General features: G+C 44.7%; 1 protein-coding gene across 2 annotated transcripts; it reads left to right on the top strand.

The window, feature by feature from the left end:
- The first annotated feature begins 392 nt into the window (after positions 1 to 392).
- LOC139388556 (B box and SPRY domain-containing protein-like) lies at positions 393 to 5,558 on the top strand. 2 transcript variants are annotated; one of them, XM_071135287.1, is made up of 6 exons: positions 393 to 832; positions 1,499 to 1,597; positions 1,753 to 1,791; positions 3,934 to 3,959; positions 4,110 to 4,234; positions 4,438 to 5,558. In XM_071135287.1, the coding sequence occupies exons 1-6, from the start codon at positions 449 to 451 to the stop codon at positions 4,983 to 4,985; spliced, it is 1,221 nt and encodes a 406-aa protein (XP_070991388.1). In that variant the 5' UTR covers positions 393 to 448; the 3' UTR covers positions 4,986 to 5,558. The 2 variants fall into 2 exon arrangements, with proteins under 2 accessions (XP_070991388.1, XP_070991387.1); XM_071135286.1 differs by having other exon boundaries at positions 1,753 to 1,983.
- Positions 5,559 to 14,761: the final 9,203 nt, after the last annotated feature.

Raw genomic sequence — 14,761 nt, 5'->3', positions numbered from 1 at the left:
GTGCATATGTCTCGAGAAATTGGCATCATTGTCATATAGGCCTATAGACTATATTTCAGCCTAACCTATAGGCTAAATGTATCCAACATTTTAAAATCCTGTTCTAGCCTATTCTAAACTATAATACATTTAGTCTAAACTTAGACAAGAGAGAGTCATTGATGGTTGAGGATGTTATGAGGTCAAATGACAATATGGAAACACTGTGTCATCTTACAGGCAAAGGAGGTCAAAACAATGGTAGGCTATAACAAGTACACGGGAACCAAAAACCTTATAATTGAAATGGCCTTGTTGCTAAACTTGCTTTTCAGCTCTGACCTTTAGTGTCGGTGTTACTTCCGTGTTCATACCTTGATACACCTGTGTTATAGGTGCGGTAGATAGTGATACTTAAGCCACCTGCTACGTTCTATTGCTATTACTCTTGTAGACTATTTTACGTAACATGAGCGCGGAGCCAGGATCATGTCATTCAACACCTGGGTGCTCTTTACAGGACGACCGAGACACTGAAGTAGAAGTTACAGAAAGTTCGAGAAACTTGAATATGGATTTACAACAGCCCATTTTATCCGCGTTGAATGTACTCCGGAATGAAATTCGATCAGCTAAAGAGGACTCCGGGTTGTCTGGAAAGGCTGCGGTGACCTCCTCCGACTCAGAATCGGGTATATTCTCCGGTGAATCGGAACTTTGCGTGGAACATGAATCAGACCTGGACTGGTTCTGCTGCTCCGAGCAGAAACTCATATGCTCGCACTGCACCATAGTGGGATCCTGCCAGGGACACACGGTGACAGCCCTGGCCAACAGAGTGACAGCAGTCAGGGTGAGTGCCCCGACTTTTCCTGAAAGGAAATTATCTCTTGTATAGCAGCTTGTATAGCACTATATTAGAATATAGTCTCATATTTGAGCAGTTACAAGCTGCTTGTGTGTCATATGGACCTTTGTCACAGTGAATGGGGCTTGGGGCCAGGAGATTGTTGACCTACAGTTAGGAGTTAGAATTGACCAGGCAAACTGAGTTTACCTTTGGTCACCTGGGGTACTACAGTACAAAGGGCCAGCTGGTTTGGGTTAGGAAAGTGTGTGTTCACATGCCTGGTGGGTGTGTAGGGTGTGCCACACTTTTTCGACACCACACTGAGGAGTTTCCCCTGTTGATGTCTCATGGAATGTGAGGAGACAGGAATTTCAAGCTGTTGGGAAGATACGGGAAGCCTTTACATAAATAGTGTCCATAAAAAAAAAAAAACATTTTTTTTTTTAAATAAGTAAAATAAAATAAATTGTCATCAGTGCTCTTCCAAGTTATTATTATTTCAGGATACACAATGACATGTTTGTTGGTGATGGCAGTTCGACACTACAGGAATAGGCCTGTCAGGATAGTGCCCCTGCCTTTGAAACTGTACCTGATCAACTCTGTGGTTTTCAAGTCCAACACTGCTCTTCTTCATGCCAGTCACTGTGTGAGTGTTGTCCTGAACAGAACCACCTGGTTGACGTGTGTGAGAAAATGCAGCTGCAGGCCCTGCGCATCGAGCACTTTATCAACAAGACTCTGACTGCCAAAGAGCGGGCACTGCAGGTGAGCACACAGGCTCTGTGACACACACTCAGTCCCTTATGTGCTCTCACTCCACACAGCCTTGGAATCACAAGCTCTACACACAGATGTGTAATGGATTCCATCATATGTCTTTTTGCTGTGACTTCTGCCCCCTCTGCCATGTGTCCATGCAGGTGGAGGCGAGCGGGGCTCGGGAGCGAGTGGTGGCACAGGTCAGTGTGGTGAGGGAGGCGGTGGAGGAGGAGGAGCAGCGGCTGCTAGAAGCCGTGCAGAGGGAGGAGGAGAGGGTGGAGCAGTGCCTACTCACTCAGAGAGCCCACTGGGGCCAGGCCCTAGCTATGCTCACACAGACACGCACACGCCTGGTGCACACTCTCACAAACACACCGGACATACAGCTGGCGGTGAGTAGGGGAAAGATGATGGGCACAGGGTGGGACAGAGGACGGGAAGTTGGAGAATACAGTGGTGGAAAGAAGAAGAATGAATAGGGAGAGGGTCGAACAAGACTGAATGGGATGGTGCAAATGACGATGATGATGATGATGATTAACCATAACTCTAACTTCATGTTTACACCCTGGCTCATCCCTAACCCTAACTTCATGTCCACACCCTGGCTCAACCCTAACCCTAACTTCATGTCCACACCCTGGCTCAACCCTAACCCTAACTTCATGTCCACACCCTGGCTCATCCCTAACCCTAACTTCATGTTTACACCCTGGCTCATCCCTAACCCTAACTTCATGTCCACACCCTGGCTCAACCCTAACCCTAACTTCATGTCCACACCCTGGCTCATCCCTAACCCTAACTTCATGTCCAGACCCTGGCTCAACCCTAACCCTAACTTCATGTCCACACCCTGGCTCAACCCTAACCCTAACTTCATGTCCACACCCTGGCTCAGCCCTAACCCTAACTTCATGTCCACACCCTGGCTCATCCCTAACCCTAACTTCATGTCCACACCTTGGCTCAACCCTAACCCTAACTTCATGTCCAGACCCTGGCTCAACCCTAACCCTAACTTCATGTCCACACCCTGGCTCATCCCTAACCCTAACTTCATGTTTACACCCTGGCTCATCCCTAACCCTAACTTCATGTCCAGACCCTGGCTCAGCCCTAACCCTAACTTCATGTCCACACCCTGGCTCATCCCTAACCCTAACTTCATGTTTACACCCTGGCTCATCCCTAACCCTAACTTCATGTTTACACCCTGGCTCATCCCTAACCCTAACTTCATGTCCAGACCCTGGCTCAGCCCTAACCCTAACTTCATGTCCACACCCTGGCTCATCCCTAACCCTAACTTCATGTCCAGACCCTGGCTCAGCCCTAACCCTAACTTCATGTCCACACCCTGGCTCAGCCCTAACCCTAACTTCATGTCCAGACCCTGGCTCAGCCCTAACCCTAACTTCATGTTTACACCCTGGCTCATCCCTAACCCTAACTTCATGTCCACACTCTGGCTCATCCCTAACCCTAACTTCATGTCCAGACCCTGGCTCAGCCCTAACCCTAACTTCATGTCCACACCCTGGCTCAGCCCTAACCCTAACTTCATGTCCAGACCCTGGCTCAGCCCTAACCCTAACTTCATGTCCACACCCTGGCTCAGCCCTAACCCTAACTTCATGTCCAGACCCTGGCTCAGCCCTAACCCTAACTTCATGTCCACACCCTGGCTCAGCCCTAACCCTAACTTCATGTCCACACCCTGGCTCAGCCCTAACCCTAACTTCATGTCCACACCCTGGCTCAGCCCTAACCCTAACTTCATGTCCAGACCCTGGCTCAGCCCTAACCCTAACTTCATGTCCAGACCCTGGCTCAGCCCTAACCCTAACTTCATGTCCAGACCCTGGCTCAGCCCTAATCCTAACTTCATGTCCAGACCCTGGCTCAGCCCTAACCCTAACTTCATGTCCAGACCCTGGCTCAGCCCTAACCCTAACTTCATGTCCAGACCCTGGCTCAGCCCTAACCCTAACTTCATGTCCAGACCCTGGCTCAGCCCTAACCCTAACTTCATGTCCAGACCCTGGCTCAGCCCTAACCCTAACTTCATGTCCAGACCCTGGCTCAGCCCTAACCCTAACTTCATGTCCAGACCCTGGCTCAGCCCTAACCCTAACTTCATGTTTACACCCTGGCTCAGCCCTAACCCTAACTTCATGTCCAGACCCTGGCTCAGCCCTAACCCTAACTTCATGTCCAGAACCTGGCTCAGCCCTAACCCTAGCAATAACCCTGATAATTCTGATGATGCTGATGATGATGTAATTAAGATCAATTTCATTCTCAGAAATGATTGTTGACTCTGTGTCCTGTGTTTTCAGACCTCTGGCCAAGAAATAGCTGACAGGTAAAAAAAAAAAATGTTTAATCCATTTTTAGTATTTTTTGCAAGTAGTAAGAATACATAGTTAAATAGTTCACCCACTGAAGCAATCCTGCCGGTGAAGTTGTTCATTAGCCAGATTCACATGAGCTCTCTCTTGTGTGTGGCGATCAGGGTTGAGGATGCAGAGGGGGTGGGTGAACCCTGTGACACAGACCGGCTCAACCTGAATGCAGGTTGCAGTGACAGCAAACTCATGAGGGGCCTGTGGGCCAGCGCCATACTGCTGGGGCCAATTGGTAACTAGTACTACAGCTTTTATCCATATCTCCATGATACAGGTCAGGACAACCTTGATTCGTTCAGGGTACAGTTGTTCCAAATAGTTGCAGTTATGCATTGTTGCCAGTTGTTCAGACACTATTACAATGTTATTAACACAGCACAAGTGCTTAATTGAGGATGAATAACAATACATTATTCTCTTCCCTCGCCCCTTTAGCTTATGGTTCAGCACATCTGACATTTGACGAGCGCACCGTCAGCTCCCTACTGTCTCTCTCAGAAGACCTTTGCACTCTGACCTTCCTGCCTAAGAGGTCACGCCAGTCTCCGCCCTACGACCCGGCGCGCTTCGACAGCTGGCCCAATGCGCTGGGCACCCTGTCAATCTCCTCCGGCACCCACAGCTGGGTGATGGACGTGGGTGAAAGCGGGGCCTTCAAGGTGGGGGTATGCTACACCAGTATGGGGCGTAAGGGCTCGGGCAACAACTCCCGCCTGGGCTACAATGGCCAGTCCTGGGTGCTCTCCAAATATGATGGGGACTTCTCCTTCTGCCATGCGGGGAAGAACACACCCCTGCACGTGATCCACAAGCCCAAGAGTCTAGGGCTGCTCCTGGACTGGCCCAGTCAGACCCTGGTATTTTATGACCCAGACTCCAGTGCCGTGTTGCACTCTGTCAGACACGCCTTCAGTGGCCCGCTGCTGCCTGCATTCGCCGTGGCTGACCGTAGTGTCACCATACTGCACTGCCCTCCGAAGTAACCGTCTATAGTGCCATTGATATAGAATTACGGATAACACTTTCAGAAGACATATCTTATGAGTTGATAATATAACATTGTAAGGGCCTATTAATGCTCATAACAAGTAATAATGCATTATACCTGCTGATAAAATCTTACTGAATTACTAATATTTGTACGTAATTCTAATAGAATAGAATACTAATCAAAGCTTCACAATGTATTTGAATGGAATCAAATTTCTGTCTGCATTGATGAGGTATGCAGCCAGTTCTCCTTTGTTAAGGAACATATTTCTAATTTATTCTTTGTTTATCTGAAGTACTGCTTCTGTATAGATTTCTGTAGATCAAATTATACTGTAGTCCTAATGTGTCCGTGATTAATTTGTTGTGAAGTCTGTCCCAAACTCTTAATTTAAGTTTTAGAAGTATGCTATTTATATTTATTGTACTTTTATGATCTGATAATCATTTTTGATAACTTCAGTGAATGTTTTCTACCTTTTCGAGAGACACCTGTTTGCGGAACTGGTTGATCCAGAAGTTGCTCAGTGTGCTTGCTACCTGTCAAATGTATTAAAATATTTTTGATTGTCTGATATGCAATGTATGCCTCTATTGAGTGAGTATGAACTCACATCCTGCTTTCCATCCATTCGTCATTGAAAGAAAATTAATGAAATGCCCGACGCAATACAGACGACAATCTACAAATGAACAGCAGGGGGAAGTATAGTTTTTTTTTCCATCGATGGTGTCAAAAGTATAGCCTTTCTGCTCAATGTGGGATCAAGCTTTTACCCTTGCATTCGCGCTGATTATTCTGTTTAATTTTGGACCAATCTACTGTGGGTGCCAAATTATGGCAATGAATGATCAATGCCATAATATCACCAGTACTTTTGTTTTGACTGAGGTTCAGAGGGAACCAGGAGAGGGCAGCATAATTGCAAATATAGTTATAACTAACCCAAGATAGTTCATCGCTGTCGTTTTCAATGGGAGCAAATTAAGTATAGTGGGCAGAACAAGGAAGGAGGTGGGCAACGGCAGAGCCGACGCGAGCTATCTAGTTCTTATTGGTGTGTTAAATTATATATCTGCATATTCCCGTCAGGGAACGCCTTTTCTGTAAAGTGTGCTTGTGCAATTACTCAATTCGCCGTTGCACGCCTTGTAAACAATGCCTTTGTCTACTAAACTTAGTGGACTCTGTCCATAACATATTCTAGATTTAGGAACAGAATACTGTATTGAGATCGGCCTTTTCTTCTATGAGAAAATCAGAAGAATGTCGACCCAGTTCCATCTCGCTCCATACTCTCCCAATGCCGGGCACTGGTCTTCCTCTTCTTTTTGAAACTTCTTTCTGAAGTAGGCCATAGCTGTAGTTTCATAGGGTTAAAGCACGCACTCCAGCAGGTATATTTCACTGGTCACCCCCAAAGCCAATTCCTCCTTCAGCCGCCTTTCCTTCCAGTTCTCTGCTGCCAATGACTGGAACAAACTGCAAAAATCACTGAAGCTGGGGACTCATATCTCCATCACTAGCTTTAAGCACGAGCTGTCAGAGCAGCTCACAGCTCACAGATCACTGCACCTGTACATAGCTCATCTGTAAACAGCCCATCCAACTTCCTCATCACCATATTGTTATTTATTTTATTTATTTTGCTCCTTTGCACCCCAGTACCGCTACTTGCACACTCATCTTCTGCACATCTATCACTCCAGTGTTTAATTTGCCTTACTGTAATAATTTTGCCACTATGGCCTATTTATTTCCTCACCCCCCTTATCCTACCTCATTTTCTCACACTGTATATAGACTTTCTCTATTGTATTATTGACTGTATGTTTGTTTATTCCATGTGTAACATTGTGTTGTTGTTTGTGTCACACTGCTTTGCTATATCTTGGCCAGGTCGCAGTTGTAAATGACAACTTGTTCTCAACTAGCCTACCTGGTTAAATAAAGGTAAAATATATTTTTTAAATTAAAATAAAATTGAAAGCAAGTCTAAGCAGTGGTAGATCTGTTCTATGTGCGCTATTTCTATTCTTTCCATTCTTAAATTTAGTTTAGGCATTTTTACTTTCGGTTTTGTTACAGCTTAATTAAGAACAGCTGAAAATACAATATTTTTGGTTATGGAAAATATATTTCACAGCAGTTTAGATGATACAATAATTCTCGACACTATACTTGCTTGTTTTGCCATATAAACAAAAATTAGGCAAACTATTAGGATTTTAGCAACCAGGAAATGGTGGAACGATTTCTGCATAGCACATCTTTAAATAGCTGACTAGGGGCGCTCAAATAAAATTGTCTTTGTTACATATGCCGAATACAATGGGTGTAGATTTTACCATGAAATGCTTGCTTACGAGCACTTCCTAACGATGCAGAGCTTAGAAAATGATAAAAATAGAAAAAGTAACAACAAGAGTACAAAACAATGGAGCTAAATACAGGGAGTACCAGTACCAGATCAATGTGAAGGGTTGCGAGGTATTTGAGGTAGATATCAAATACAATTTTATTGGTCACATACACATATTTAGCAGATGTAATTGCGGGTGTAGCGAAATGCACACACACAAAATATTTACATGAAGGCAGGGTAAGTGTGTGTGTATGTGTTGTGTTAGTATGCGTGTGTGCGTATGTAGTGTATGTGAACATGTGTGGGTTTTGTTTGAGAGTGACTGTGTACAGTATATAATGTGTATACTGTATATAGTCTTATGAGTGTGCATAGAGTCAATGCAAGACAGGGTCAGTGCAGATAGTCCGGGTAACCATTTAGTTAACTATTTTGTAGTCTTATGACTATTTAGCAATTTAATGGCTTGGAGGTAGAAGCTATCTCACCAATGCCTCTGTACTGTTTGCTGTACAGTAGCAGAGTGAACAGTCTACGGCTTGGGTGGCTGGAGTCTTTGGTAATTTCTTGTGCCTTCCTCTGACACGGCCTGATATAGAGGTCCTGGATGGCAGGGAGCTCAGCCTCAGTTATGTACTGGACTTCCACACCACCTTCTGTAGAGCTTTGCGGTTGAGGGCGGTGTAGTTGTCATACCAAGCGGTGATACAGCCAGTCAAGATGCTCTCGATGGTGCAGCTGTAGAACCGAGGGCCAATGTCCAATCTTTTCAGCCTGCTGAGCGGGAAGAGGTGCTGTTGTGCTCTCTTCAAGACTGTGCAGGTGTGGGTGGACCATGTTAGGTTCTTAGTGATGTGGATCGTAGAATGGGTGCCTGCTCTCCCCTCTCTTCTATAGTCCACAATCAACTCCTTTTGGTCCTGGCACCACACTGCTAAGTCTCTGACCTCCTCCCCGTTGGCTGTTTCATCGACGTCAGTGATCAAGCCTACCACCGGCGTGTCATTATCGAACTTGATGGTGTTGGAGGCGTGACCACGCAGTCGTGGGTGAACAGGGAGTACAAGATGAGACTAAGCACTCACCCCTGATAAGCCTCCGTGTTGAAGGTCAGCGTGGCGGAGGTGTTGTTGCCTACCATCACCACCTGGGGCCGATCCATCAGGAAGTCCAGGATACAGTTGCAGAGGGAGATGCTTAGTCCCAGGGACCCCAGATTGGTGATGAGATTTGAAGGGACTATGGTGTTGAACACTGAGCTGTAGTCTATGAACAGCATTCTCACGTAGTTATTTTCCCTCATATCCAGGTGGGAGAGGAAAGTGTGAAGTGCAATTGAGATTGTGTCATCTGTTGGGTGTGGTATGCGAATTGGAGTGGGTCCACGGTGATGGTGTTGATGTGTGTCATAACCAGCCTTTCAAAACACTTCCTAATTATAGATGTGAGTGCACAGGGCGATAGTCATTTAGCAAGAATTTTAGACCACCAATCTGTTGGAATATTAAATTAGGGATTATATTCCAAATTGTAACGAAGTTCGTCTGTAGAAGGAGAAGCGGACCAAAAAGCACCGTGGTGGTTACTCATGTTCTTTAATGGAAAACTGAACGATACATGAAATAACTTAAATCTACAAAACAACAAACGGAACGTGAAAACCTATACAGCCTATCCTGTGACAACAAACACAGAGACAGGAACAATCACCCACAAACACACAGTGAAACCCAGGCTACCTAAGTATGATTCTCAATCAGAGACAACCAATGACACCTGCCTCTGATTGAGAACCATACTAGGCCGAAACATAGAAAAACCCCAAAACATAGAAAAACAAACATAGACTGCCCACCCAACTCACGCCCTGACCATACTAAATAAATACAAAACAACGGAAATCAAGGTCAGAACGTGACACAAATGCAATTGTAATAGGGTCCTGTGTGTAGCTGGTGTAGAGAGTCAGGCGCAGGACAGTAATCAACGTACTTTACTCAAAATACAAAAATACAAGGCAAATTTACAAGCCCACAAATAACGGACTGATATACAAAGCACAATCACTCACAAACAAACATGGGGAACAGAGGGTTAAATAATAAACAGGTAATTGGGTGAGTGAAACCCAAAACAAAACAAATAGAAAATCAAGAGTGGATAGGTGGTGGCTAGAAGGCCAGTGAAGTCGACCGCAGAACACCGCCCGAACAAGGAGAGGGACCGACTTCGGAGGAAGTTGTGACAACAATCTTTATTTCTTAAATAGTGTTGTGCCCATTTGATTTTAAATATTATATTAGAGATGTTGAAATTCAGAGCATTCAACCCCCCTCACTTTGGGTGCTACATATTACCGCTTTTCTTAAATAAAGAGGTTTATTCCTCTGTCATGACGTTGGCCTGTTGGGGGAGGTTTATGACCCCATAAATACCCCCATAAATACCTTCTCTCGCTCTAATTTATAGAGTTGACTCTTGTAAAGCCTTTGTAACATAGAGAGTCTGGTAACATCAAAAGGTGGGAAACGGAACCATATTTCGGTAATCCAACCAGTTGAAAATATGCATTGGTACTTAATGAATATGATGTCAGATCAGTTGTTGTCTGAGACATTACTACTAATGATGACATAAACTGTATCTTGCAAAGTCTACACATTCTAGTTATCAGATTCACATGGAATTATTGTGCAATTTAAATGTTTAAATATGAAACTATTTGTGAAAAGATTAAATGTAATTTTAGCTTCTTAATGAGAGAACGGTTTGTCATAGAGTAAACTCTGCTCACTCAGAGGCCCCGCCCAAGTGAACAGACATTGGTTGTAAACTATGAAACACGCCCTTCTCTTCACCACGATATAAGCCAGTTGAAGAAAATCCAACTTTCTGTTCCAAGGACGTGAGGACTTGCGGTCCCTGCGTTAAAAGGACAAGATCACCAGAACTAAGCCAACCTCAGTGTGAGCTCTGATTGAACGACAAGAACCTAACGAAATTAGCATCGAAGTTCCACGTGAAGATGGCGATCAACATGCCGAAAGGATGAATTTTGACTATACCAGCCAGAATATAGCATGAGCTTAAAGTATGGCAACTTGGTATGAACTTTGAACTCTTATTCAGCCGATTGAGTTAGCCGCAGCAACTGTAAATGTGGGCTAGGAGAGGACGGACAGAGTATCCATTCTACCACGCTCCAGTTCACAACGAGACATTCTTCAGAGGACAAGAGATCCATGCTGACAACCCAGCCTCCTATCTATGACCAATCTACCGAAGCGCAGCTCAGAGTAAATATTTATTGCATTTTCCTTTTCCAAATGGGCGGTTATTTAGAATGCATAACATACTGTATTTACGATAGCATAGCTGCCTACAGCCCCGATAGAGACACAAAACCTTTTTGTTCCTCAGTCCTCCCGCTCTTTCACTCAAACCCAACCCCCTTTCTTTGTGTAACCAGCCATCATATCTGTTCTGTCCGCTAGGGACGTTTTCCTTTATGACATAATTTGTCATCTATTATGATCCATTCTGTGTAGATGTAATTCTGTGTTATTATTTAGGTATTGTCACGGTTTTCTGTACGTGAAAGAGAGTCGGACCAAAATGCGGCGTGTAGATTGCGATCCATGTTTATTAAACTGAAGCAACACGAATCTAAATACAAACAATAAACGTAACGAAAACCGAAACAGCCTAATACTGGTGCATATAAACACAGAACAAGGACATCAAGACACTAAGGACAATCACCCACAAAACCCAACACCAAACAGGCTACCTAAATATGGTTCCCAATCAGAGACAATGACGAACACCTGCCTCTGATTGAGAACCATATCAGGCCAAACATAGAACTAGACAAACTAGACATGTAACATAGAATGCCCACTCAGCTCACACCCTGACCAACCAAAACATGGAAACATACAAAGCAAAACGTGGTCAGGGTGTGACAGTACCCCCCCCCCCCCAGAGGGGGAGGGGCGGCAGAGGGGCGGCAGCTCGGGGCAGAGGGGCTCTGGCGCCTCTGGGCTGAGGGGCTCTGGCGCCTCTGGGCTGAGGGGCTCTGGCGGCCCCTGGGCTGAGGGGCTCTGGCGGCCCCTGGGCTGAGGGGCTCTGGCGGCCCCTGGCTGACTGGCGGCACCTGGCTGACTGGCGGCACTGGCGGCCCCTGGCTGACTGGCGGCCCCTGGCGGCACCTGGCTGACTGGCGGCCCCTGGCAGACGGGCGGCTCAGGCGGCACCGGGCAGACGGGCGGCTCAGGCGGCGCCGGGCAGACGGGCAGACGGGCGGCTCAGGCGGCGCCAGTCTGCCAGGGGCCGCCAGTCAGCCAGGTGCCGCCAGTCAGCCAGGGGCCGCCAGGGGCCGCCAGTCAGCCAGGGGCCGCCAGGGGCCGCCAGAGCCAGGGGCCGCCAGTCAGCCAGGGGCCGCCAGTCAGCCAGGGGCCGCCAGTCAGCCAGGGGCTGACTCGCCCGAAACAGCCTAATACTGGTGCATATAAACACAGACCAAGGACATCAGGACACTAAGGACAATCACCCACAAAACCCAACACCAAACAGGCTACCTAAATATGGTTCCCAATCAGATACAATGACGAACACCTGCCTCTGATTGAGAACCATATCAGGCCAAACATAGAACTAGACAAACTAGACATGTAACATAGAATGCCCACTCAGCTCACACCGTGACCAACCAAAACATAGAAACATACAAAGCAAAACATGGTCAGGGTGTGACAGGTATTTAGTAAATAAATAATTAAACAACATTTTTTATTGCTGATTCTACTTGTTAGCCAGGGTTCGTGAAGATAACCAAGAATATACAACTTTCAGATGAGACTGAATAAGGTGACGATTCATTTTTGACTGCTACTGATGTAAAAGACTAAAAGGTCTTTAAGAGTTTATTCGGAAGAAAAGAGCTCTATAAACATTATTTCGTGGTGCCCCGACTTTCTAGTTAATTACATTCACATGATTAGTTTAATCAGGTAATATTAATTACAGAGAAATTATTTTATACCTCCAAATGAAGTTAATTTAGTATCAACCATATTAGTTACCGACAGAGGAACATCCAAGGCAAGGGAGGTATGAACTAATCTGGACAGACCTTCAGATTTTGACAAAAGTACACGTCCAGATAAAGAAAGATCTCTTAATAACCAGGAGTTAAATCTCCTTCCAATTTCCTTTATGTTTAAGTTGGCCCTTTCTTTCTGATCTTTGCTAACTATAATACCAAAATATGTGATCACATCCTTTACAGGGATATTACATACTGAGTTTAAGTCACATCTTTTCAATTCACATTTCCTAATATTCAGAGATAAACCAGATACATGTGAGAATGCATTACAGTTTTTTACAATCGCTTACACACTAAAAGTGGTACTTGAGGCACACTCAGTGAAACCATTAACTCATGTCCCTAATCTTCAGACCAAGTCTGCAAAACTGCAAGCAGATGATCTGCTTTACACTCAGTTTGCAATTTAAAACACACTTTTTGCAAAACACTAAATTCAGTTCTCTACATTAGACTCATCATTCAAAACTAACAGGTCTTCTGTTTCGTTAGGAAAACACTGCCATTCAAAATGCCACTCTCATTTACCGATTACCTACACCCAGTGCTCTCGTGTGAAAAAACGTATAGCTAATTTCTTCACTTAGAAATCAGAGCTTGAGCACTATAAACAGGCTTCAGGTTGGCTTTCTTGGTTTGGACAACAATGGAGGCCAATATTGGAGAGAGAGTTAGAGGAAGAGGAGTGAGAGTAAGAGGGGGGACAAAGACAAGGACAAGTAGAAGGCCTGTGGTAACATAGACGAGGGGGCATGCCAGGGCTGGATATGCTACTCCAGATTCTACTTCCCCGCTGTTTAGCCAGACAGAACATCGCTTGTGATGTTGATGAGGTGCTCTGGCCAGACCCAAATAGGAGACAGGATGCACCCTAATTGTTTTTTTCTTTATAGTAACAATCCTATTTATTGTATTTGTTTTGTCTGTTACTGTTCATGCTGAAATCTGGATAAAAATACAATGTTTTGAGAAAGAAATACATTTTATTTTTCCCCACCTTGCATTTCTGTTTATAGTGTAAATATATAATGAATATGCATACATACTGCATATATTTGTGCACATACAGTTGAAGTCTTACGTTTACATACACATTAGCCAAATACATTTAAACTCAGTTTTTCACAATTCCTGACATTTAATGCAAGTAAAAATCCCCTGTCTTAGGTCAGTTAGGATCACCACTGTCACGTTCTGACATTTATTTCCTTTGTTTTGTCTTTGTTTAGTATGGTCAGGGCGTGAGTTGGGGTGGGCAGTCTATGTGTGTTTTTCTATGTTTTTCCATTTCTATGTTTGGCCTGATATGGTTCTCAATCAGAGGCAGCTGTTTATCGTTGTCCCTGATTGAGAACCATATTTAGGTAGCCTGGCTTTCACTGTTGGTTTGTAGGTGTTTATTTCCTGTGTCAGTGTTTGTGCCACACGAGACTGTTTCGGTTATATTCACGTTGTTATTTTGTAATGTGTCATGTTCAGTTTATACTATGAAAACATGGACACTTACCACGCTGCGTTTTGGTCCGATCCTTGCTACACCTCTTCAGACGAAGAGGAAATCTGTCGTTACAACCACTTTATTTTAAGAATGTGAAATGTCAGAATAATAGTGGAGAGAACAATTTATTTAAGCTTTTATTTCTTTCATCACATTCCCAGTGGATCAGAAGTTTACATGCACTCAATTAGTGTTTGGTAGCATTGCCTTTAAATTGTTTAACTTGGGTCAAGTGTTTTGGGTAGCCTTCCACAAGCTTCCCACAATAAGTTGGGTGAATTTTGGCCCATTCCTCCTGACAGAGCTGGTGTAACTGAGTCAGGTTTGTAGGCCGCCTTGGTCACACACGCTTTCTCAGTTCTGTCCACAGATATTCTATAGGATTGAGGTCAGTGCTTTTTGATGGCCACTCCAATACCTTGACTTTGTTGTCCTTAAGCCATTTTGACAACTTTGGAAGTATGCTTGGGGTCATTGTCCATTTGGGAGACCCATTTGTGACCAAGCTTCCTCATTCCTGACTGATGTCTTGAGATGTTGCTTCAATATATCCACATAATTTTCCTACATGATGCCATCTATTTTGTGAAATGCACCAGTCCCTCCTGCAGCAAAGCACCCTCACAACATGATGCCGCCACCCCCATGCTTCACGGTTGGGATGGTGTTCTTTGGCTTGCAAGCCACCCCCTTTTTCCTCCAAACATAACGATGGTCATTATGGCCAAACTGTTATTTTATTTTCATCAGACCAGAGGACATTTCTCCAAAAAGTAGAATCTTTGTCCCCATGTG

Source organism: Oncorhynchus clarkii, chromosome 29 (genome assembly GCF_045791955.1).
Source record: "Oncorhynchus clarkii lewisi isolate Uvic-CL-2024 chromosome 29, UVic_Ocla_1.0, whole genome shotgun sequence".
NCBI lineage: Eukaryota > Metazoa > Chordata > Actinopteri > Salmoniformes > Salmonidae > Oncorhynchus > Oncorhynchus clarkii.
This window is presented reverse-complemented; position numbering and strand designations above follow the sequence as displayed.

Bases quoted from the DNA above. Each gene is read 5' to 3' on its own strand.
- LOC139388556 (XM_071135286.1), top strand. From the start codon at position 449: ATGAGCGCGGAGCCAGGATCATGTCATTCAACACCTGGGTGCTCTTTA. The intron at 833-1,498 runs GTGAGTGCCCCG...TGTCCTGAACAG, and splicing joins ACAGAGTGACAGCAGTCAGG to AACCACCTGGTTGACGTGTG. The intron at 1,984-3,933 runs GTGAGTAGGGGA...CTGTGTTTTCAG, and splicing joins CACCGGACATACAGCTGGCG to ACCTCTGGCCAAGAAATAGC.